This window comes from Castor canadensis, chromosome 7, assembly GCF_047511655.1.
Source record: "Castor canadensis chromosome 7, mCasCan1.hap1v2, whole genome shotgun sequence".
NCBI classification, from domain to species: domain Eukaryota; kingdom Metazoa; phylum Chordata; class Mammalia; order Rodentia; family Castoridae; genus Castor; species Castor canadensis.
In genome coordinates, this window is record NC_133392.1 from 37,734,509 (window position 1) to 37,759,405 (window position 24,897).

The window sequence follows — 24,897 nt, forward strand, 5'->3', positions numbered from 1 at the left end:
GAGATGTGGTGAAAGATGAGGCTGGGTAGGTGGACAAACTAAGGCCCATGGATTTTATTCTGCAGGCATTAAAAGAATCTACCAAAGAGAATGTCATAGAAAGGTTTTCTTTTTTTGGAAAACAAATTGAAAATTTGTTTGAAGAATAATGTAAATAAAAGGTGATGAGAATGTGAATAAAAGCTATAGTAGAGGAGGCAGAAAGAAAGTAGCATAAATAAGAAATAGGTTATAGAGGACCTAATAGTAACTGATATTGGGAAATCATGGTTAATCAGTGGTTTCTAGACAGGGTAAAAGAACAACTTATAAATACCTCACCTCATCAGAGCCATTTTCTGAGGAAAGGAATACAAAAGAAAAATATGGTTTGGGTAGGGCTGGTATCAGTTGATAAAATTTATTCTGAGGTCTTGATGAGACACTAGAAATGAAGACATGGGTTTATATAATGGTGACCCACAAAATAATTAAAATAAGGCTCTGTTCACATAAAATATTGTGAGGATCTTCCATTATTCCAGTTCATTCTAAATAGTGTTTAAAAATAAAACAAAAATTTAAAAGGCAAGCTACAAGGGAAAAAAATTATTAGAAGACTATAAACTATTCCTTTATACAAATGTCAGGGAATTAATTACTATGCAAAAAAAGAGATAATTTAATAAATGGGACATTTATAATCTGAAAATGGCAATGAAGTCTTAAAAAGATCTGTTTACAGAATCAAATTCTATAAACATCTAAGAAGTTCCTATTGTATGCAAAAACACTATAAAAGGGCTAGGCAATAGCAAATTATAAAAATAGCTCTACAACATGGCCTGGGCAAAGATTTTTTTCTTTTTATAAAACCCCTAAAACACAGCAGCAGAAGCAAAAGTAGATAAAAGGAGCTACATTAAAATAAAAAGCTTCTTCACAGCACAGGAAACAACTGAGAGACTGAAGAGACAACTTACAGATGGTGATAAAAATACTTGCTAAGATACATCTGGTATATCAGATAAGGAGTTAATATAACAAATATATAAGAAACTCAAACAATGCAACAGCAAGAAAGTAAATCACCAGATTAAAAATAGATCAAGAATACGAATAGACATTTCTCAAAATAAGACACACAAATGACAAGTATATGAAAAATGCTCAACATCACTGTTAGGGTAATTTGAGGCTTTCAGCCCACTCAGCCTGAAACCAGCCATGACTAACATGACCCAAGCTGCCACTACTGGAACAAAGGGAGGTGGAACGGTTTCTGGGAACAGGGACTGTTTCTGGTTAATCTTGCTAGAACGGTATGTGAGTCAATGAGTTAAGACACCTGGTGTTTATCAAGTTCCTGATAAGTAATCTTTAAGTAATCTTGCCCCACCACCAGGATGTGGGTGATATCAGAAATATGTGACCCCAGGGGCCATAAAAATTGCTGTGTGACCATGACTAATGTTTAAAAAATATAAAAGCAGCCTGAACTTTGTATTTGGGGTCCTCGTTGAAACCTGCTGTGTCGGACGGATACCTGGACTCCAGCTAGCTGGAAATAAACCTCGCTTTGCAGCTTACATTATCGTGAGTGTCTTTTGTTCCTCTGAGGGGTGGTCGACCTCAGACCCCAACATCTGGAGGTTCCACCAAGATTTTGGCCCCTCCATGAGAGGAACAAACGGCCTCTGATACCGAGGTTTAGTTGAGAAAGACCGCGCAAGGAGGATTGGCCACCTCCGTTTGGAGGGACCTGGGGTCCCCGTCTGAATTTGGTTGGGAATTCTCGTTGAGTGGAAGGAAGGGGTTACAGCCCTGGAGGCTCCACTATTGGAAGTCGTGGGAGACATCCCGACGGTCAGGAACTGCGCCGACGTCCTCAGTGGACGCCATTTGGGTGGTCTTTGGGTAAGGATCCTGAATCTGGTGTGAATGGAATTACGTCTGTGAGAGTAGTCTGGTTGACCGCCAGTACTTGTGCATGTTAGAGAGTCCTGTGCGAATTTGTTTGTCTGCTGGAATTGTCGCTCTTGTTCTTTGTTGTCTCCTCTGTCCCTCTCTCCTGATCATCATGGGACAGGCTCAGGTAACTCCTAAGACCCTCTTTCTGAGTCATTTTTCAGAAATCCATGCTAAGGGACAAAAGTATGGCGTGGAAATTAAGAAACGTAAGTTTAACACCCTTTGTTCAGCAGAATGGCCAACCTTCAATGTAGGCTGGCCTCCTCAAGGTACCTTCTCCTTGGACACGATTAAGAAGGTCCAAGATGTCATAAATAGACCCGGTCTTCATGGCCACCCTGATCAATATCCCTATATCCTTATGTGGCAGACTTTTGTAGAGGACCCTCCTCGTGGCTGCAGCCATTTATCCATGAGTCACCTGCAGACCAGCCTATCATTACTGGCCATGTCAGGGAACACCCCCATTCCTGTTACCCCCATTCCCTAAAAAGCTTATTCTACAGGAAGAACCGATTCTCCATCCATCCTTGATAGACTTAGATTTTGAAGTAAATCCCCCACCATATGCCACTGCCGCGCCGCTCCAGCCAGAGGCAGCTGTCCCCCCTGAGCCTCCCCACTCGTCAGCTTCCCTGTCTGCACCCCCTGCCCCGGTCTCTGGCAAGGGGACTCAGGCCCCATAGGCAGCGAGAGGAAACCCCAGAGGAGGAGCCCTCCTCCACTTCCACCGGGGTCCCCATCCTCACAGTGAGGGCCCTGGGTGGTGCTGGTCCCAATGGGGGACGCACCTGTCAGTATTGGCCTTTTTCAAGTAGTGACCTGTATAACTGGAAAGCCCAGAATCCTCCTTTTTCTGAGGACCCTAGAGTCCTGACTGATCTGTTCGAGTCCATTTTGCATACTCACAGTCCCACATGGGATGACTGTCAGCAGCTCCTTAAGACTCTATTCACCACCAAGGAACGGGAGCGGATTCTCACTGAAGCCAGAAAGAATGTCCCCGGCGACAATGGACGACCGACCACCCTGCCGAACCTGATTGATGATCGTTTTCCTTTGAACAGACCTGACTGGGACTATGGGGATGCAGAAGGTAGGGAGCGTCTCTGGGTCTACCGCCAGACTCTTATGGCAGGCCTCCAGGTGGCAGCTCGCCAACCTACCAATTTGGCTAAGGTAAAGGCAATAATGCAGGGGGAAAATGAAAGCCCGGCCGCGTTCCTTGAGCGTCTTTACAATGCATACAGACAGTATACCCCCCTAGACCCACTAGCAGAGGTGAATCAGTCAGCCGTGATAATGTCCTTCATAAATCAGGCTGCCCCAGATATCAGGAAGAAACTATATAAGCAGGAAGGACTTGGGGAAATGACTATCCAGGATCTGATGAAAGTAGCCAAAAGGGTTTTTAACACCCGAGAAACCCCAGAAGAACGAGAGGATAGAATCAGGAAGGAGAATCAGGAACTACAAGAAAGGATTCGGAAGGAGGACAGGGAACACCAGAATAAGGACAACAAGAAACAGCAAAAGGAGATGGCTAAGATATTGCTAGCAGGAGTCCAGGGTCTGGCTGGACCGAGCTCTGGACGGACCGGCCCCTCATGTCCCCAAAGAGATCGGCCCAGGCTAGACCAGGAACAATGTGCCTATTGTAAGGAATATGGACACTGGAAGAAGGAATGTCCCAAACTCCAGGGTCACCCGGGACCAAATAGCAGGCCCAATAATGACGCCTGGGTCCTGTTAGCCAGAATGGACAGTGACTAGAGGGGATGGGACTCAGATCCCCTCCCCGAGTCTTGGGTAACCATATATGTGGAGGGGAAGCCCGTGAGATGCATGGTGGACACAGAGGCCCAATATTCACTCCTTAATAAACCTACTGAGCCACTGTCCCAGAAAATTAGTCTCATACAGGGAGCCACTGGGTCCAAGGCATATCAATGGACTAGCAAGTGTCAGGTGGATTTGGGCGGACATCAGGTGACCCATTCCTTTCTGGTCATTCCTGAGTGCCCTGCCCCCCTTCTGGGACGCGATCTGCTAACTAAGGTGAGGGCCCACATTCACTTTGAGCCAGATGGTATCAAAGTGACAGATGGACAAGGACAGCCCCTCCAAGTCTTGACCATGTCTCTCAAGGATGAACATCACTTGTTCTCCTTGCGGGACCCTCCCCTGAAACCTATTGAGTGGTCCCCTGAAATGGCTTATTGGATTCAAACCTACCCCCAGGCTTGGGCAGAAATAGCAGGTGTGGGGCTGGCAGAACATCAAGCCCCGGTAATAGTAGAGATCAAGGCTTCAGCTCAGCCCATCCGAGTCCATCAGTATCCCATGTCTTCCGAGGCACGGAAGGGGATTGTCCCTCACATTAACCGTCTCCTGGAGGCCGGAATATTACGGCCCTGCCATTCTGCTTGGAACACTCCACTCCTCCCCGTTAAGAAACCCGGGGGAAAAGACTATAGGCCAGTCCAAGATTTAAGGGAGGTAAACAAGAGGGTCGAGGACATCCACCCCACAGTCCCCAACCCCTATACCTTGCTGAGCCATCTGTCCCCCTCTCATGTTTGGTATACTACTTTGGACTTGAAAGATGCTTTTTTTAGCATAGCCCTGGCACCCAACAGTCAACACATTTTTGCCTTTGAATGGCATGATGAAAATACAGGAACCCCTGGACAGCTAACATGGAGACTTCAACAAGGTTTCAAAAACTACCCTACTCTGTTCAATGAGGCTCTTAATCAGGATCTGGACTCATATCGCCAGAGCCACAGTTCTGTCACACTTTTGCAGTATGTAGATGACTTGCTTCTGGCAGCTGCATCTGAAGCTGAGTGCCGGCAAGCCATTGGAGACCTCCTACAGGAGCTGGGGAAGTTGGGCTATCAGGCCAGTGCAAAGAAGGCTCAAATTTGTAGACAAACAGTCACCTACCTGGGGTATGAACTAAAAGAGGGAACCAGATGGTTAACGAATGCTATGAAAGAAACTATTCTCAGACTCCCCATCCCCACCTCGGCTCGAGAAGTCCGCAAGTTCCTGGGGATAGCAGGCTACTGCCAGCTGTGGATACTGGGGTATGCTAAACTGGCAAAACCCTTAATACGAGGCAACTAAGGACAAGGCCCTTGGGCCTGGGGGCCAGATCAACAAAAGGCCTTTGAGGAGCTCAAGACCGCCCTCCTGAGAGCCCCAGCCCCAGAGCTGCCAGACCCTCTAAAGCCCTTCACCCTCTTTGTAGATGAAAGGAAGGGGATAGAGAAAGGGGTACTAATGCAGCACCTAGGGCCCTGGAAGCGTCCAGTTGCTTATCTATCCAAAAGGTTAGACCCAGCTGCAGTGGGCTGCCCCCATGCCTGCGGATCATAGCCGCAGTTGCCCTAATGGTAAAGGAAGCAGATAAGCTCACTTTTGGGCAGTATCTGAAGGTGGTAACCCCCCATGCAGTAGAGGGGGTCCTAAAGCACCCTCCAGGTAAATGGATGACCAATGTCCGACTGACTCATTACCAAGGGCTCTTGCTGGATGCTCCCCGCATCCTCTTCTCCGAACCAGTCTCTCTGAACCCGGCCACCTTGCTGCCAAATCCGGACCTGGAAGCCCCTCTACATGACTGTCAGGAGATCATAGCTGAAATCACCCAAGTGCGCCCTGATCTCCAGGACTCAGCCCTACCCAACAGTGAGCTGGTATGGTATACAGATGGGAGTAGCTTCATCAGATGGGGTGCATAAGGCAGGCACAGTGGTGGTGGACCAAGGTGGGAACATAATTTGGAGTGCCCCGCTGCCCCTAGGGACCTCAGCCCAGAAGGACGAATTGATCACGTTGGCAGAGGCACTCGAGTGGGCTGAGGGAAAACAAGTGACTGTTTATACCGACAGCCATTACGCTTTCGGCACCGTCCATGTACATGGCACCATCTACCAGGAAAGGGGTTTCATTACAGTGGAAGGAAAGGAGCTACATAACCTCCCGGAGATCCAGAGACTATTGACTGCGGTGCAGAAGCCCCAAGTTGTTGTGGTAGTACATGTTCCTGGTCACCAATCTGCCCAGACTCCAGAAGCTACAGGGAACTGGCGTGAGGACGAAGCGGCCCAAAATGCTGCTTTGGCCGCCACGACCCTAGCGCTGACCTTACCCATGCCCGAGCTTCCATGCTTGCCACCGCGACCCGAATACACCCTGGTAGACAAACAGTGGATCCAAGATCACCGATGCCCGGAGCCCAATCAGCAAGGCTGGTATCATGATATCGAAGGGCGGCTGATCCTTCCTGGAAAGTTAGGACTGTTTCTCCTCTCCAATTTACATCAAGCCAACCATTTAGGCAAGAAAAAACTACTCGCCCTCCTCGAGTCGGCCTGCCTCCGGTTCCCACACCAAACAACCCAGGTTCAAAAGATTGTGGACCAATGTGCCGGGTGCCAGGCTATGAAACCCAGCAAAAAGGGACTCCTACATACAGGTACACGGGTACAGGGGAGGGTGCCGGGATGGAGCTGGGAAGTGGATTTTACTGAAGTGAAGCCGGGAAGGTATGGGTATAAGTATTTGTTGGTTCTGGTAGACACCTTCTCAGGCTGGGTAGAAGCCTTTCCTACAAAACAAGAGACTGCCCCGGTTGTAGCTAAGGTTTTGCTGGAGGAAATCATACCCAGACATGGCATCCCCGAAACTCTAGGCTCTGATAACAGTCCGGCTTTCATCAGTAATGTCTTACAAGGGCTGGTCCGGGCAGTGGGGACTAATTGGAAACTACATTGTGAATATAACCCCCAGAGCTCAGGGCAGGTAGAAAGAATGAATCGGACCCTGAAGGAGACCTTATCTAAATTAGCCATCGAGACTGGCAGAGACTGGGTAGCCCTCCTACCCTATGCCATCTTCCGGGTTCAAAACTCACCATATGTACATGGATTAACACCTTTTGAAATTCTATACGGGGCTCCGCCCCCCATTGTTGTCCGAACCCTACCAGACCAAGACCCCAGTACGGCCCCAAATTACTTGGCCAGCTTAAAAGCCCTACAGGAGGTCCAACGTGAAATCTGGCCCATAGTGCACACCTTGTATAAGACAAAGGACACATCGAACCCAGAACATGGCACCATCCCAGGGGATTGGGTATGGGTAAAGAGGCACAGAGCCTGCACTCTGGTCTCTGGTTACCCCCACTGCTCTTAAGGTTGACGGCGTCGGGCCTTGGGTCCATCACTCCCACGTGTGTCAAGCCAGTCAGCAAGAACAGAAAGACGCTAGAGAGTGGACAGCACGGTGGCACCCAGATAACCCATTGAAGCTGAAGCTTTTGCGACCCCGGAAACATGCAGAGTCTTCAAGAGCAGCCACGGATGGGTTGGCTGGTCGCTCTGATCTTGCTCAATGCCCAGAGCAGGAGCCTCGCAGAAACCAACCCTCACCAGCCCTATAAGCAAACCTGGATACTCACCGACGGGGAGACTCATACCACCCTTAACGAGACTGCTCGCACTGCCCCCATAGGAACTTGGTGGCCGGAGCTTCAATTCTGCTTCAGAGACATCAATCCTGCCTACAAGTCTACTGCCCCGGAGTCAGCCCGACGTTATGGTTTTATGCTTGCCCCAGCCACAAAAAGAACAAGGACTGTGGGGGGATACAATACTCCTTCTGTAAGTCATGGGCATGTGTCACATCCAACGATGGTGAATGGAAGTGGGGGATATCAAAACCGGACCTAGTCAAATTTGCCTTTGTAAATGGGGTACCCTGGGGACGCAGAATTCCGTTACCCACCCATGAATGCCAGCCCACAGATACAGATAGAATCAAGGTCACCTTCGCTGACAGTGGCAAAGAGGACATCCCCGGGTGGATACAAGGCAAGGTGTGGGGACTTGTGTTTTATAAATATGGTGGACATTCTGGCTCAGCCGTAGCAATCAGATTAAAAGTTGAGCCCATGGGGCCACTGTCCAAAACTGTAGGCCCCAACAAAGTACTCAAGCTGCCCTATGTAGAGCCGCCTCTCTGACCTCACACAACCCCATTCCCTACCCGGCCTCACACAAAGGCTAGTATTAAAACTCCAGGACCATTAGGCACCGGCCCTCCCTTGGTGAAGCCCAGTCTCATGACCGGGTCCACAGACCCCCTCTGGAATTTGGTAAATGCTGCATTCCTAACATTGAACCACACCAACCTTAATATGACTACCTCCTGCTGGCTGTGCTGTGATGTGAGGCCCCCATTCTATGAGGCAATAGGGCTAAATGTCACCTACAATGTCTCGACTAGTGAAAACCCCACTCAATGTTCCTGGGGAGACCGTAAGAGAGGTCTGACCATACAACAAGTGAGCAGCCAAGGAACCTGCTTAGGGAAGGTGCCGGCAGAAAAACAGGACCTATGTGCTACTATAGATAACAATCCCACCTGGGGTGATGGTATTAAGTGGGTAATTCCAAAAGGCAATGGATGGTGGGTATGCTCACAGTCCAGGCTTACCCCTTGCCTATCAACTAATGTCTTTAACAGCTCTAAAAAAATTCTGTGTCCTAGTGACTGTGCTGCCCCGCATCATCTATCATTCTGAGGAGAGCCTATATTCATACTGGAATACAGGAACAGGTGAGAGAAAGAAGAGAGAGCCTATTTCTGCATTAACCATTGCTACCCTACTTAGCCGAGGAGTGGCTGGGGCAGGAACCGGCATAGCCTCCCTGGCTACTCAACATAAAGGGATGTCCTCGCTGCGTGCAGCCATAGACGAGGATATAGAGAAGATAGAAGCCTCCATTAGTCACCTGGAAAAATCCCTTACCTCTCTATCTGAGGTAATGCTTCAGAACCGACGGGGCCTAGACTTATTGTTCCTCCAGCAGGGGGGACTATGTGCAGCCCTAGGAGAGGAATGTTGTTTTTATGCTGACCATTCAGGGGTAGTTAGGGATTCTATGGCTAAAGTGAGGGAAGGACTGGCAAAAAGGAAATGAGAAAGGGAAGCCCAAGAAAATTGGTTCGAAGCTTGGTTCAATAGGTCCCCCTGGTTCACTACCTTGGTCTCTACCCTGGTGGGCCCTCTAGTCATACTATTGCTTATCTTAACCTTTGGTCCTTGTATTCTGAATAAGCTAGTGACCTTCGTGAAAGATCGAATTAGTACAGTCCAACTAATGGTCCTGAGACAGAAATATGAAAAGTTACCTAGCCCTGAGAATGTTTACGCTTGTCACCTAGATGAGCATGATTCCTCATTATGAACAACTAAAGGGGGGAATGTTAGGGTACCTTTGAGGCTTGCAGCCCACTCAACCTGAAACTGGCCATGACTAACATGACCCAAGCCGTCACTTACTGGAATAAAGGGAGGTGGGACGGTTTCTGGGAACAGGGACTGTTTCTGGTTAATCTTGCTAGAACGGTATGTGAGTCAATGAGTTAAGACACCTGGTGTTTATCAAGTTCCTGATAAGTAATCTTCAAGTAATCTTGCCCCACCACCAGGATGTGGGTGATATCAGAAATATGTGACCCCAGGGGCCATAAAAATTGCTGTGTGACCATGACTAATGTTTAAAAAATATAAAAGCAGCCTGAACTTTGCATTCGGGGTCCTCGTTGAAACCTGCTGCATCGGGCGGATACCCAGACCCGAACTAGCTGGAAATAAACCTCGCTTTGTGGCTTACATTATTGTGAGTGTCTTTTGTTCCTCTGAACGGTGGTCAACCTCGGACCCCAATACACTAATCATCATTGGGATATAAATTGAAAACACAATGAAATTATCATCCCACACTTATTAGAATGGTTATCATTAAAGAAAAGTTAAGTGTTAGCAAGGATCTGGAGAAAGGAAATCCTTGCACACTGTTGGTGGAACCATAAATTAGTACAGTCATTATAGAAAGTGGTACAGAGGAACAATATGGCGAAAACTGGAAATAGAACAACTACATAATCTAGAAACTCTGAGGCAGGCTAGGATTAGGGAAAGTTTAGGATTGAGAAAATACATGACTTAATGTTGTATTTCAGATTGAACATTCCTCTCTTCCTCTTAGCCTTCTTTTCAATTGCAAATGTGTGTAGGTTATTCACACCCTAGTTCAGGGACAACTAAAATTACCTTCACCTGGCCCAGGGACCACCCCTCCCCACTCATTGATTATTGGTTGGAAATCTCCAGGCTCTTCCTTTCCCATAGTTTAGCATAAGTTTTAAAAGTACCTGGAAAAGAGAAAGCTGCTTCCAGCTTCCACCCAGTCCCACCATGCCTCCTCTTGAAATTCCCTTCCCTAACTTTCCCAGCATGACCCCTTTTGTAATTCCCTTCCCTCACTTTTAATAAACTCCACTTACACTAATGTGTCCTGCCATGGATTCTTCCATGTGAGACACAAAGAACTTGGAAATCTTCTGACTAGAGACTACACCATTACCATTAACAATTCCACTACTGGGTACATATCCAAAGGAAATGAAACCAGTATATGAAAGAGATATCTGCATGCTCATTTTTACTACAGCATTATTCACAACAGTCATACATGGAATCAACTTTAGTTTCCATCAATGGATGAACTGATAAGTAAATATACATACATACATACATATATATATATATATATATATAAAACATATAATAGAATACTATTTATCCTTAAAAATGATGAAAATTCTACCATTTGCAACAACATAGATGAACCCTGAGGACATCATACTAAGTGAAATATGCCAGGCATGGAAAGACAAATACTTCTTGATCTTACACGCAGAATCTTTAAAAAGTCAAACTCATAGAAGCAGAGTAGAATGGCAGTTACTAAAGTGTGAGTCAAGAAGTCAGGGGAGATGCTGACTAAAGTCTACAAAGTAACAGACAGAAGAAATAAAAATATGTCAATAATGTAACATTTCAAAATTTCTAAGTGAGATTTTAAACATTTGCAGTACAAAAAGTATGCCATAGTTTGTGGATTTGTTCCCTAAATATAGTGATTTAGTGGTGATAAAAGAAATAGAGAAACAAAAGAAAACTGTTAATTACAGTTTGCAGATGTTCCCTCCAATGAGAAAAAACAGGTCAATGCTGCTAGTGCTATAATTTTCTTCCACAGGGCTATGTTATCAATTAATTCACTTTATTCAATACATTTTTGTCCTTTAGTGCGCTATGTGATGTTTACGTTATTAGAAAGAGGTCATCTTTGGATGGCTAATGAACTTATTATCACTAAATAAAACTACCAACTTTTTTCTTGCCCTTTTATTTTAACAATACCAAAACACATCAATAAAAACCCTGAAATAAAAAAGTATGACAGATGATGAGTATGTTAGTTTGACTTAGTCATCCATAATGTACAGCTATATTAAAACATGTATTCCATAAATTTATGTAACTATACCACTTCATATTTTTCAATTAAAAAAAAAGCATAAGTATACACAAACTGTATAAAAATAAATAAAACACTGGTGCTCGCAATATAAGAGAGAACTACACATGGATACATAAGTATACACAAACTGTATAAAAATAAATAAAACACTGGTGCTCGCAATATAAGAGAGAACTACACATGGATACATAAGTATACACAAACTGTATAAAAATAAATAAAACACTGGTGCTCACAATATAAGAGAGAACTACACATGGATAAACAAAGTACATGGTTGGAGGCATGGCTCAAGTGGTACAGTACCTACCTAGCAAGCATGAAGCCCTGAGTTCAAACTCCAGTATCATCAAAAAAAAAAAAAGTACAATATTAGTCAGATTATAAATTCTATCATGGAAGCAGCCAAGTTTTATTTAGTATTGGTGAAAACTTTTCTTTTTCTCACATTTAACTGTTAAGATTGTCAATTCACTACCTGTAAAATACTTGCAGATACAGGTCAGGGATAAGCAAAGCAGACTCACCCCTGGGCTACATACTTCATAATGTGGCATGGCCAACTTACAAACTGTCAGATCAAAATGTCTGGCCTCTAACTATACTTCAGAGTTAACTCTTTTAAAAATATGAGTCTTTAAAAAAGTGTGATTTTATAATTGTTATATAGAGAATCAGCTGAAGACGGCTTTGTTTCTGGGTTTTCATTAGAGTATAAGATTACTAAGAGTATTTTATTGAGAAAAGAAACAAGTTGGTTTAAGTTCAAAAGTTTTATGAAAACTGCATTTTTGGAAGGTATGAGGATATATTTTTAGAAAAGAAAGTTATAAGGAAAAGAAAATGCTCTTGGATGTGAAAGGAGTTTAGAGTAAAGTCTATCGTAAAGGATTGTTCTAAGATGGAAAACAGGATAGGACAAAAATCAGACGGCTCAGAAAAAGTTGCAAAGGGTATGAACAGGTCTTAAGAAGTATATAGAAGATGGAATTTATGAAAAGTTCATGTCTAATGATATTCTAAAGTTGAAACTTAATACACTGAAATAGAAGTAACACTCATTTTTTCTATCTACAACAAGACTATCTTTTAAGAGTATTTTTCTGCTCTTAAAAACATGTAAAAGAAACTTAAATCTTAAAGGAAAGATTTCTATTTTATCAAGATAATTGCTTGTGTTTTCCACTGAAAAGGCCTTTGACTACTTAGAAAACTAAGTCATTACTAACTCTAAGTTCATTTGAGTGTCTGTTTATGTCAAGGTGTTGTAAATGGCTACCTTCTACAAGCCTTGTAGGATGCAATGCTTAAAAAACACTTTACCAACCTGGTGCCCCTTAAACTAAAATTGTTAATGACACTAGCCCCGTGAAGGCTTATGTCCATGTGTATCTAATTGTAACAAGAAAAACTTAATGGACTCCAAGTAAATTTAGCCTAAGAGCCACTTCTTCTAAACCTCTTTGTTACTTAAACTTGGCCATAAAAGGTCTTATTGGCACTGACTTTCATCTGACCTGTCTGTTGCTCCCCTCCAATGTGGTATTAGATCAGACCAACCAGGACATCTCATGCCAACAAGGAGGAAAGACCTGCCAAGACAAAGCTTATTCCAGCAATGAGGGACCAAACAGTTCAGAAAAAACTGCTTAGAGAAGTAAGGAAATTATCAGATTCCAAATGGAGTCTTTTATACCCATTTTCCGAAAATAACGAAAGCTGAAAGGTTATAAAGAAATGGTTCACAAGCATGATTACCTGATGTCCATGCATGTCTACTTTCTAACTGACAGGGACTGGCACCCTGGCCTTTCTATCACTGCAATTCCTATAGCTCCAGGAAAAGCCCAAATGCTCCTTCTCCTAATAGGAATGTTTTAAACAAGATTGTTTCCTCTCTTCTCCAGGCTATAAAACTACAAATGATACAGCTCAAGAGCTGATTCTACTAAATTATGAGCATTACTCCTCCTCTGGTTCAAACACAACTTGCCACTGATTATGATCTCCAAAGGACACACTCCCTCCTACAGGGGTCCCCCTGTATCATCCATGACCTGGGATCACAGCTGTCCCCATCGAAACAGAGCAAGGGCAAGAGACTCCTGACCTAGGCTTATGCCCCATACCAGCAGAAAATAGCCAAAGACTGACTTCAACTTCCCATTCCTTAAAAGATTTCAGGGTCTCAAGTTCTTGAGGAATAGCAGTTAGCCATCAGCAATGAAGATATGCAAAGGGAACCTAAAATGGTAGATTCTTCAAGAGCTCCTCCTTGCAGGGGAAAAAAATGTTAGATAGCATGCAAACATAAGTGATGACCATGGAAGGAAGAGATCACAATGACTTTGAGAGAAAACATTGTAATTAACCTACCCAACTCTCCCACCCCACCTAAAGCTTAGTAACAGACTTTACTCAAAACCAAGGTGAGTTGACAACAAACAATACCTAAAACAATAGATCTTGAACTTAAAACAAAGATCCAGGACTGTAAATCATACCCTAGGAGTCAGGTGGACCCAATAATCATTTGTAATCATTTGTACACTATAATTCTGTAAACCTCCTCTAGCCTCCTAATCTCAGTCCTATGGGCTAGATCTGTGGATAGGAATTTCTCAAGGGCAATCTCAATAAAAAACATCAAAGGCTAATATTATCATTCTCACCCTAAAGACAACCACCTTCAGTTTACTGAAAGTATATTCCTTTCCTAATAATTTTAAAAAGTATTTGAAGATTATGTATTACAATTGACACGACAGCATTTGTTCTCCTCTGCTCTTCTTATGGAGAATAAAGCCAACTCTACGTCTATTAGAATGAATGCGATAGCTACCCAGAGAGAAAAAATACTCTATGGCTCCCCAATCTTGTGGTACAATTTTAATGCGAGAAATCTTAAGACAAGTAAGAGAAATTAGCTTGCTCAGCACACTTATTATAATAAAGACTTAAATGAATAAATACCACCAATTCTGTAACATTTTATATGTACAAATATACATCACATCCTATCATAGGATATACATCATAGATTACTGCCTTAATCAATAAGCACTATCTGTATTTCTAAAATACTTAATATAGGGGCTGTGCATGATAGCTCATGCCTATAATCCCAGGTACTCAGGAAGCTGAAATCTAGAAGATCACAGTTTGAGGCCTACCTGGGCAAAATGTAAGGAAGATACCAACTCAATAAACAAGCTGAGTATGGTGGTACATGCTTGTAAGCCCAGTTACACAGGAGGTGTAGATAAGAGGATCACACAAAGGCCAGCCCAGGCAAAATGCAAGACTCTATCTGAAAAATAATCTAAAGCAAAAAGGACTGGAGGCATGGGTCAAATAGTGGAAGTGAGGCAGGCTAGAGTTAGGGAAAGTTTGGGACTCATAGAAGAGTATTGCATTTTAGAATAACCATTCTCTGGCCCCTTCCCACTCATCAATTATTGGATGGGAATCACTTGGCTCCTCCTTTTCCATAGGTTAGTGTAGGTTTTAAAATCACCTGGAGAAGAGAAGCCCACTCTTGGCTTCCAGATTCCACTTGGACCACACCAAGCTCCCCTTTGTATTTCCCTTCCCTAACTTTTAATAAACTCCATTTACACCCATGTGTCCTGCCATGGATTCCTCTCCAAGGGACACAAAGAATTTGGAAGTCTTCTGATCACAGATTCCACCCCGCTGGCAACAGAAGGGCTAGTCTAGCAAACAAGCACCAGGCCCTGAGTTCAAACCCCAGTACCACCAAAAAAACGAAAAACCTTAATATAAAAAAACTAATGACAGTTGTACATGATGCATTAGTATTGTCAATTATCCATTTGGCACAGCACCCTAACAAATAACACTCCTAAAGAATGCTAATACAGTAAGCTCAAATAAGGGTTTCTTTAATTGGTTCTAAGGTAAGTGTATTGCCTTGCAAGCCACTTAGTCTTTTTTTTTTTTTAATTGTGTCTTCCCATTCACTTGGTCATTTAAAAAGATTTTTAATCTTTTTAAATTTAAGAAGATTAAATTAAAGATAAATTAATTAATTTTAAGATAAAATTAATTTTATCTTAAATTAATTTTAAGATAAAATTAAATTTTTAAATTTAATTTTAAGATTTAAAAAGATTTTTACTACAGAACTCAGAAGGTTAACCTCCATAGTTTTGAAAACTTTGGGGATAAGTGTTAAACTCATATTAAATCATTTAACATGTTTATTTTAACATCATCAAATATTATTGACACTTCATTTCTATCATATCTTGGGTAACCTAGATGTAAGATCTCAAGCCTGACATTTTTTTCTGAAAAGAGAAAGAGACAGAGGAAGAATGGGAAAGGGTAGAAGGGAAGGAGACAGAGAAAGCAAAAAAGAAAGAGGGGAGAGGAGGAAAGCTTTTAATAATTAAAAGGAGACAGATTTCTTTTTTCAAGGGAAAGTAAAGTCTCATAAATACTAAAAAAACTTTACTCCACCTTAAAGACCCAAAAAACTCTACCCAAAAACTCCTAGACATCATCAACAGCTACAGCAAGGTAGCAGGATATAAAATCAACTTACAAAAATCATTAGCTTTTCTATACACTAATAATGAACAAACTGAGAATATACAAAAACAATTCCATTTACAATAGCCTCAAAAAAAAAAATCAAATACCTAGGTGTAAACTTAACAAAGGATGTGAGCAACCTCTACAAGGAAAACTATAAACTTCTGAAGAAAGAGATTGAGGAAGACTAGAAAAAGTGGAGAGATCTCCCATGCTCATGGATTGGTAGAATCAACTTGGTAAAAATGTTTATACTCCCAAAAGTAATCTACATGTTTAATGCAATTCCCATCAAAATTCCAATGACATTCATTAAAGAAACTGAAAAACCTACCGTTAAATTTATATGCAAACCCAAGAGGCCACGAATAGCCAAGGCAATACTCAGTCAAAAGAACAACGCTGCAGGTATCACAATACCCAACTTTCAAACTATATTACAAAGCAATAACAATAAAAAACAGCATGGTACTGGCACAAAAACAGACATGAAGAACAGTGGAACACAACAGAGGACCCAGATATGAAGCCACACAACTATAACTAACTTGTCTTTGACAAAGGCGCTAAATATATACGATGGAGAAAAGACAGCCTCTTCAACAAAAACTGCTGGGAAAACTGGTTAGCAGTCTGCAAAAAACTGAAACTAGATCCATGTATATCACCCTATACCAATAGTAACTCAAAGGATCAAGGATCTTAATATCAGACCCCAAACTCCAAAGTTGGTACAGGAAAGAGTAGGAAATACTCTGGAATTAATAGGTATAGGCAAGAACTTTCTCAATGGAACTCCAGCAGCACAGCAACTAAGAGATAGCATAGATAAATGGACTTCATAAAACTAAAAAGCCTCTGCTCGACAAAAGAAATGGTCTCTAAACTGAAGAGACCACCCAGAGAGTGGGAGAAAATATTTGCCAGCTACACATCAGACAAAGGACTGATAACCAGAATATATAGGGAACTCAAAAAACTAAACTTTCCCAAAATTAATGAACCAATAAAGAAATGGGCAATTGAACTAAACAGAGCCTTTTCAAAAGAAGAAATTCAGGTGGCCAAAAAAACACATGAAAAAATGCTCACCATCTCTGGCCACAAAGGAAATGCAAATCAAAACCACACTAAGATTCCACCTCACCCCTATTAGAATAGCCATCATCAAAAATGCCACCAACAACAGGTATTGGCGAGGATGTGGGGAAAAAGGAACCCTCATACACTGCTGGTGGGAATGCAAGCTAGTGCAACCACTCTGGAAAACAATATGGAGGCTTCTTAAAACACTAAACATAGATCTGCCATATGATCCAGAAATCCCACTCCTGGGGATATACCCAAAGAAATTTGACACAGGTTACTCCAGAGGCACTTGCACACCCATGTTTATTGCAGCGCTATTCACAATAGCCAACTTATGGAAACAGCCAAGATGCCCCACTACTGACGAACAGATTAAGAAAATGTGGTATTTATACACAGTGGAATTCTACTCAGCCCTGAAGAATGAAATCTTATCATTTGAAAGTAAATGGACGGAACTGGAGAACATCAATCTGAGCAAGGTTAGCCAGGCTCAAAAGACCAAAAATCGTATGTTCTCCCTCATTTGTGGACTTTAGACTAGGGCAAATACGGCAATGTGATTGGACTTTGGTCACATGATAAGGAGAAAGCACACACGGGAGGTATGAGGATAAGTAAGAAACCCAAAAAACATGGTAGTATTTGATGTCCTCAATGCAGAGGAACTAATGCAGAAACTTTAAAGCGACAGAGGTCAATAGGAGAAGGGGATCAGAAACTAGACACAAAGTCAGTTTGAGAAGAATCAACTTAGAATGTAACACATTTGTACACAGAAGCAAGGCTAGCAATCGCCCTGTATAGCTATCCTTATCTCAACTAGCAAAAATGCTTTGTCTTTCTTATTATTGTTTATACTCTCTCTTCAACAAAATTAGAGATAAGGGCAGAATAGTTTCTGCCTGGAAGCAAGGGGATAGGGGAGAAGATGGAGGGGGTGGGAGGGTAGTGGGGAGTAACGGCCCAAACATTGAATGCACATATGAATAAACGGAAAAAAAAAAAAAAAAACTTTAGTCCATGCCCTCAGTCAAGTAGTTACAGAAAAAGACTTTTCAGAGTCTTTAAGATTTTTAGTCTACCTACATTTTATAAACAGCACTTTCCCCAAACCAATTTTAAAAGCTATAAATTTGTGTCTCTAATGTAAAATACCTTTGGATACTTACAGCCTTATTAGTATCTAATCATTTAGTAGAAAATTACAGATGTTAGAAATAAATTCAGTATAATTAAAAATTGATTATAAATGGTACAAACACTATCATCAAAAGTATGACAGTTGCTCAAAAAATGGAAGATATAAGCCGGGTACTGGTGGGTCACACCTGTAATCCTAGCTACTCAGGAGGCAGAGATCAGGAGGGTTGCAGTTTGAATAGTCCGTGAGATTCTATCTCGAAAAAACTTATCACAAAAAAGGCTGGTGGAGTGGCTTAAGGTATAGGCCGTAAGTTCAAGTCCCAGTACAGCCAAAAAAAGGAAGATATATTTACCATATACCACCATTCCACTTCTAAATATAAACTCAAAAACATTTGAAAGCAAATACTCAAAAAAATACAGGTACACTCATGTTCATAACAACAATTCTTATAACTAACAGAAACAATTTAAATGTCCATCAACAAATGGATGGAGAAACAAGTGTGGTAAATGCATAGGAATATTTTTCAGCCTTAAAAAGGAATGAGATTCTGACACATACTATAACATAAATAAGCCTTGATGTCATTATGCTAAGTGAAATGATCCACACACAAAAAGAACAACTACTGTATGATTCTACTTACATGAGGTACCTAGAGCCTCATGTAAGTAGAATTTTAGAGACAAAAACAGCATAGAGATTGCCTGGGGCTAGAGGAAGGAGGAAGTGGGCATCACTGTTAAGTGGGTATAGCCTTTCTGTCTGGAGATGGCTGGTGTCAATGATAACAGCAATGTGAATGCTGTAATGCCACTAAACTACCTAACACTTAAAAATGGCTAAAATGGCAAACTTTCTGTGTTTTATTGCAACAAAAATTAATTCACATTTTCATTGCTAGAGGCAAAAATCAATTACTTGGCTTTTTTTATTCAATACATTAAGGCACAATGGCTTAGACTCACCTGAAAACTCCAGCCCATTTCTTAAGCAGTGTTTCATTGTACTGATCTCTTATTTCAAATAAAAGGTCAAAAAGTCGGTTCACTGGAAAACCATACCCCTAAAACAAAATAAAACCAGATAAATCAAGTGTAAAATAAAACCAAAACAAAATAAAACCAGATAAATCAAGTGTAAAATTTAATTTTAAATATTGGGAATACTAAAGAACCATTCAAAAGAAATTACTAGATCACAATATATGATCCTCAAAGCATAAGGAAAAGTATCTCTTTAATTTTCTACTAGATTTCTTCTCTCTCTTTTCATTAAGGATTATAGTCTTAGCCTTAAAAAGTATTAGAAGTCAAGATGGAAGAAAAAGTTCAAGATTGGTGATCTCCCTATGTACCTAAATAAGATAGAAGAAAAGGAAACAAAATCTGTCTGAAATATGCCAGCTTCCTACTGCACCTTCAATTTAAAACTAACTTTGTCCTATAAGGAAAATCTTTCCATCAAACTTTATTCTTTTCCAACTCTAAGCTCATTGAAATCCTACTCATATCAGAGCCAGACATTTTCTCTCACCTCACAAAATTGTCTCCTATATTCTCCAAGGTTTATCTCTTCATCTTTGTTTTTAATTCTACCTCCTTCTGTAGGAACCCTTGATTCTAGTGTGAGTACATAATCCTTTATTTTAGGTTCTAAACATCTCTTGTCTAAACCATTAAAAGATGTCCGTGAACTGAAATCCCAACCACCTGTTTCTTTCAACTGAACACATTGCCCAGACTCTCAAAATTACCATGCAGAAGTGCAAATCACTGCCTTGGTTAAAAGCTACAAAAGTATGAACAGGTCCTGCCCAGGTTGGGGGGGGTGGGGGATGCGGACACCATTGGGAGGTGGGAGGTGGCAGGGAAAGGGTGTCAGAGGGGGAATACGATACAAATACTGTGCACAAATGTATATAAATGCAAAAATGATACTTGTTGAAACTATTCCAGGAATGGGGGTGTAAGAAAAATGAGCTTTTCCATCAAAGTATTTGTTACCCTCTTAGATTACTTAAAAATTCCTCAGTTTGCCATCTTAGGTGACTTGCATGTTTAAAGGGTCCTTGCTCTTCTTCCAGATTCCTGTAGGACTCCATTGCCCACCAACTGTATGCCCTAACCCATCCCCCAAGCCTTTTAGCCAATCAAGTGAGATTGTGAACCTTTGACCTGGACAAATCCCAGGTGAGGGGCAGGTACAACTGCATCAGGGATATAAGGAGGAGCCACTGTCAGCCGTTTTGTGCTTGCATACTTGCTTAGCTGGAGTGGGCACATGCTTGCACCTTCCTGATCAAGAGAAATTGCCTTGTCAAGATTTTCTGTCTCTTGTGTAATATCTGTTTTCAGCACTGGAGGGTGCCGAAAGGAAGAAGGGAAAGGAGCTATAGAGGGAGTGTATTCAAGTATGATATATTTGATACACTGTAAGAACTTTTGTAAATGCCACAATGTACCCCCACTCAGCACAGTTTTTTTAAAAAGCTACAAAACCTGCCCCAATCTAGGTCAAACTACTTTTATCAATTTCATTACCACTATTGGGCTTCTTTGCTCACACCCATTACATTTTGTAATACCATCAGAACAGCTCAACCAGTCTCACATATGCCTCACATACATCTGTCCATAATTTATACTTGCTGTTTTCTCTTCCATTAATGCCCTCTCCTTCTTAAGCATTTGTGTAACTCACCCTTCAAAACCCAGCTCATAATTCAACTTTTCCCCAAGTCCTAAAATCAAAAGTAGGACTCATGTGGCTCTTTAACGTACTGCATATTATACTATTTTCTTAAATACTGTGTTTACAACCAAACTGTAAACTCCTTGAAGTCAAGGATTTTTATGTCCCTACTGCCCTTTTGATTTTATGTCTCTAGCAGTGTCAACTAACTGCTAGCAGGTAATGAGTACTCAAAAAGTGTTAATGAATAAAAACAATAAACATTTACTTTTGACTTGCCTAACAGGTAGTAAACAGAACTATAAATGTGCTAGTGCTACTTTTGACATTATTGTATAGTCAGCTTTGTTTTAAATGATAAAACATATTACTTTAAAAGGCAAAATTTCCTTAAAGAGGAAAAGTACCAATTTAAAAACTAAAATTTATGCAACATTCTTTAGTTAATTTTTGTGAAGATATCACCATTCTTCGATTAATAATTAAAGTTAAAAAGTCAGCATTAATATAGTATAAATCAACCAAATAATGAATATGTCAATTTTCAGTAAAATTAAAATACTGTAGAATTTTGAATAAGTAAAAGGACTGGTATCTTCCTCAATCTTCCTTTAAAGCAGTAAGATTAGAAGGGCTGGGCATGGTGGCACACACCTGCAATCCCAGCACTTGGAGATAGAAGCAGGAGGATCAAAACTTCATGGCCACCCTGGGCTACACAGTGAGACTCTGTCTCAAAAACAAAACAGATTAGAAAGGTATCCTTGCAAGGATTACATAACTGTTGCTTTTACAATGCCATCATTGCCTGAAATCAAATTGTCTTTAACTTCTGATTCTCTGCAAAGTTCCTTGGAACCGTATCAAATATTCAGCTGTTCTCAAAGCGCCAGTCCAAGAACTGCTTGTAACAGTCTTCAAAGAGATAAGGCACTTACTAGTGCCTCTAAATATTTGTCAGGCATAGACATGGGCTGGAAATTTGGGCAGAACTTTCCTTCCCTCCCTCTTCCCTACCTCCCTCTCTCCCTCCCTCTTCCCTTCCTCCCTCTCTCCCTCCCTCTCTCCCTCCATCCCTCCCTCCTTCTTTCCTTCCTTCTTTCCTTTCAATTAGATAAGCTTTAATTTCTGCTACTCTGTAAACCCTTTATTTTATGAGGAAAATATATTATTGACTACATATACAATTCTTTCAGCACAGCATCATATAACCATTCAGTTTCATTGGTCATTATCCAGGCAGAATCTCTTAAGGTAGAATTCCTTTTCTGGGAAACATTAGTATTTGCTTTTAAGTCCTTGCACTGATTGGATGAGACCCACCTACGTTATTATAGAGTATACTCTGCTTTATTTAAAATCAATTGACTGTTAATATTAATCACATATGCAAAGTACCACCACAGCAACCTCTACACTAGTGTTTGACCAAACAGTGGGCATCATCACCTAGTCAAGTTGACACTAAAATGAACCAGTACTAGAGCCAAAAGCATGGCCTGTTCCATAGTCTCAGATCATACCTTTTATCCCTACCATGTTAGAGTGTGGACAAATCCCTGTAAACTCACTTCACTTATGGGGCAGAATCTCCCTGGATCTGGCTTCCATCTTGGGAGTTTGAAGGGTGACACATAAATTTAGTATGAAAACAAGATGCAATCAATTCTCTATTATTTGTGATTAAGGAAGAACTAGTAAGACATCTTAAACTTTCATACTGAAAATCACAAAGCATTGAATTTTGAGGTAATTTAGTCTTAATCCTGTTTTTCAAAAAGAAAAATCAAAAGTCAAGAGGAAAGTGATTTTCTCACTCATAGAACACATGGCAAACCTGAAATTAGGAAGGAAATAAATAAACACACCTTTAAAATTATATAGTTTCATGTAAGATACTACATTTAAAACTCAAAACATTTCTGAAAACTAGTAATTAATAAACCCATGTTCACAAATGAGTATCTGAGGCTTAAAGAACTTGTAGGCATACAACTAGTAGATAGCATGGGTGGAAATGAAACTCAGGAACTATGTGATTTCAGAGCCTATGCTCACTGCTCTAAGGCAGAATTTACATCTTCTAGTTTCTAGTTTATATTCTTTTAACTATACTATGTGTTCTGTTCCCCGCCTCCCCAGACAGGATATTGCTATGAAGCCCAGGCCGACCTCAAACTCAAGATTGTGCTGCCTCAGCCTTCTGAATGCTGGGATTCAAGGCATGTACTACCACAACTGACCTTCTTCTTTTTTTTGGTTTTTTTTCAGTAGCAAAAATACTTTATTCTAACAGAATGGCCAGTATTTTAAAAGATGGTAGTATTTCCTGAGCTCTGTCCAAGCTTCATAATTGGGAAGGAGGTGGCATAAGCAGTCCTAGATAATAGGGGAATATAATTACATAAGTAAATATTTACTACTACTACTAACTTACTACCACGCTTACTAGAACACATGAGCATGGTCTGTATTTTGTATGCCTCTAAGTACTCCAAATAACCATTAACTTAATGTTAGGTTATCACCTACCTGTAAAGTATCTGCAAAAATTACAATGAGATTCTTCAGCTCCAGAACAAGATCAGGATCCGTGCAGTAAGACTGAGGGAAAGGGGACCAGTGGGTATGAGGATGGAAACACAAACAAAACAAAATACAAGACAAGTCATTCATTTAAAAATTAAGAAATAAGAACTCAAAATTTTTTCTTTTAATCTGGCATACTTAGAATAAAATTAACATCTTGGTTATTAGTTAGATCCAAGGCTGGCTTCCACTATTCAGTATAAACTTTTAGGGAGAGATCATAACATGACATGTCTGAAGTATATTGTACAAAAAAAAAATTTTCCTAAACTTGCACACAATAAACTTTGATCAAAACAATGATGCTTACATTTCTAAAAGTTTTTAAGAAACTAGTTACTTGGTATGCTTTATACAGACCATATATTTTCACTTTTTATTCATTTATTGATTCTTCAGCTCATAAAAGATACAATATTACTTTTTCCAATATAAGATTATTTTAAATATTTCTTAGTAATTAATCAAGTGAAAATTATTAATTTCAAAGGGACATTGAAATTTACTGTCCTTTTAATATGATTTTGAATGTGACATATTTAATATGCTATGACTTCATATTTAATGTCATGGAGTTTGCAGGATAGATGCCATAACCTCATATAATTAGAGCTGGTCTGAATATAAACTGTGATAAAATGTAGTATTCTTGCACCAAGGCTGAAGTTCAGTGGTATAGCACTTCCTAGTGTGTGTGAGGCCCTGGGTTAAATCACCCAACACCAAAAAAAAAACAAAAAAAGAAAGCATTACAGTTTATTAATATGTTGGAAAAAGGTTTAGTTTATTAGATAATATAACAAGAACTTACATTCCCAATGAGTAAAAATATAGTGCATTTATAATCTATGTATTATAAAAGCTAACAATACTCTTCAACATATTTTAAATCTCTATTACCATCTATGAAGTTATTTATAACAGACTACAAACATTTTAATATAGGGTATTTTATTGAAGGGAAACTACTAAAACTGTCCTAAGGAAAACCCACATTCACCAATTATTAATTTCAATAATTTTTATAATTTTAACATGTTTATTATTCCCACAAAAGGCATTAGGAAGACATCTGACCATTTAATTTTAATCCATTAAAAAAATCTCATTACATAAAGGTTCATTATTTCAAGTGAGTTCAAAATTTGAAAACTGTAAATTTTAGAGAATAATAAACTAAAAAAGTAATAAAGTAATAACTGTAGTATTTTCTGCGAATTATAAATGCTGAAGAAAATGTTTTATTGAGTTTTAATGGTGGAGTTTAGTTTGGAAACAAAGATTTTGGAATGATAATTAAAAACCCTTTCTTCACGGTGCTTTTCAGTGATCTAATGAAGAGGTCAGTTGAGACTAATGAGACCAGCTTGATTCTTCATTTTCTATAATGCTGGAATAAAGTGTCTTGGGAAGCCCCAGCCAGCACAGAATCACAGTCTGCTATACCCAGACAAAAGC

The 24,897-nt window shown here is 40.6% G+C and overlaps 1 protein-coding gene across 9 annotated transcripts in view; it reads right to left on the minus strand.

Annotated features, from left to right (window-relative positions):
• Exoc6 (exocyst complex component 6) overlaps positions 1-24,897 on the minus strand; it is a 210,817-nt gene that overhangs the window by 107,199 nt on the left and 78,721 nt on the right. For all 9 annotated transcript variants that reach the window (XM_074078754.1, XM_074078757.1, XM_074078759.1 and 6 more), the window contains 2 exons: positions 23,383-23,454; positions 19,125-19,222 (listed from right to left, as the gene is read on the minus strand). In XM_074078754.1, the coding sequence (XP_073934855.1) occupies positions 19,125-19,222; positions 23,383-23,454 (170 nt within the window). The remainder of the gene's footprint in view (positions 1-19,124; positions 19,223-23,382; positions 23,455-24,897) is intronic.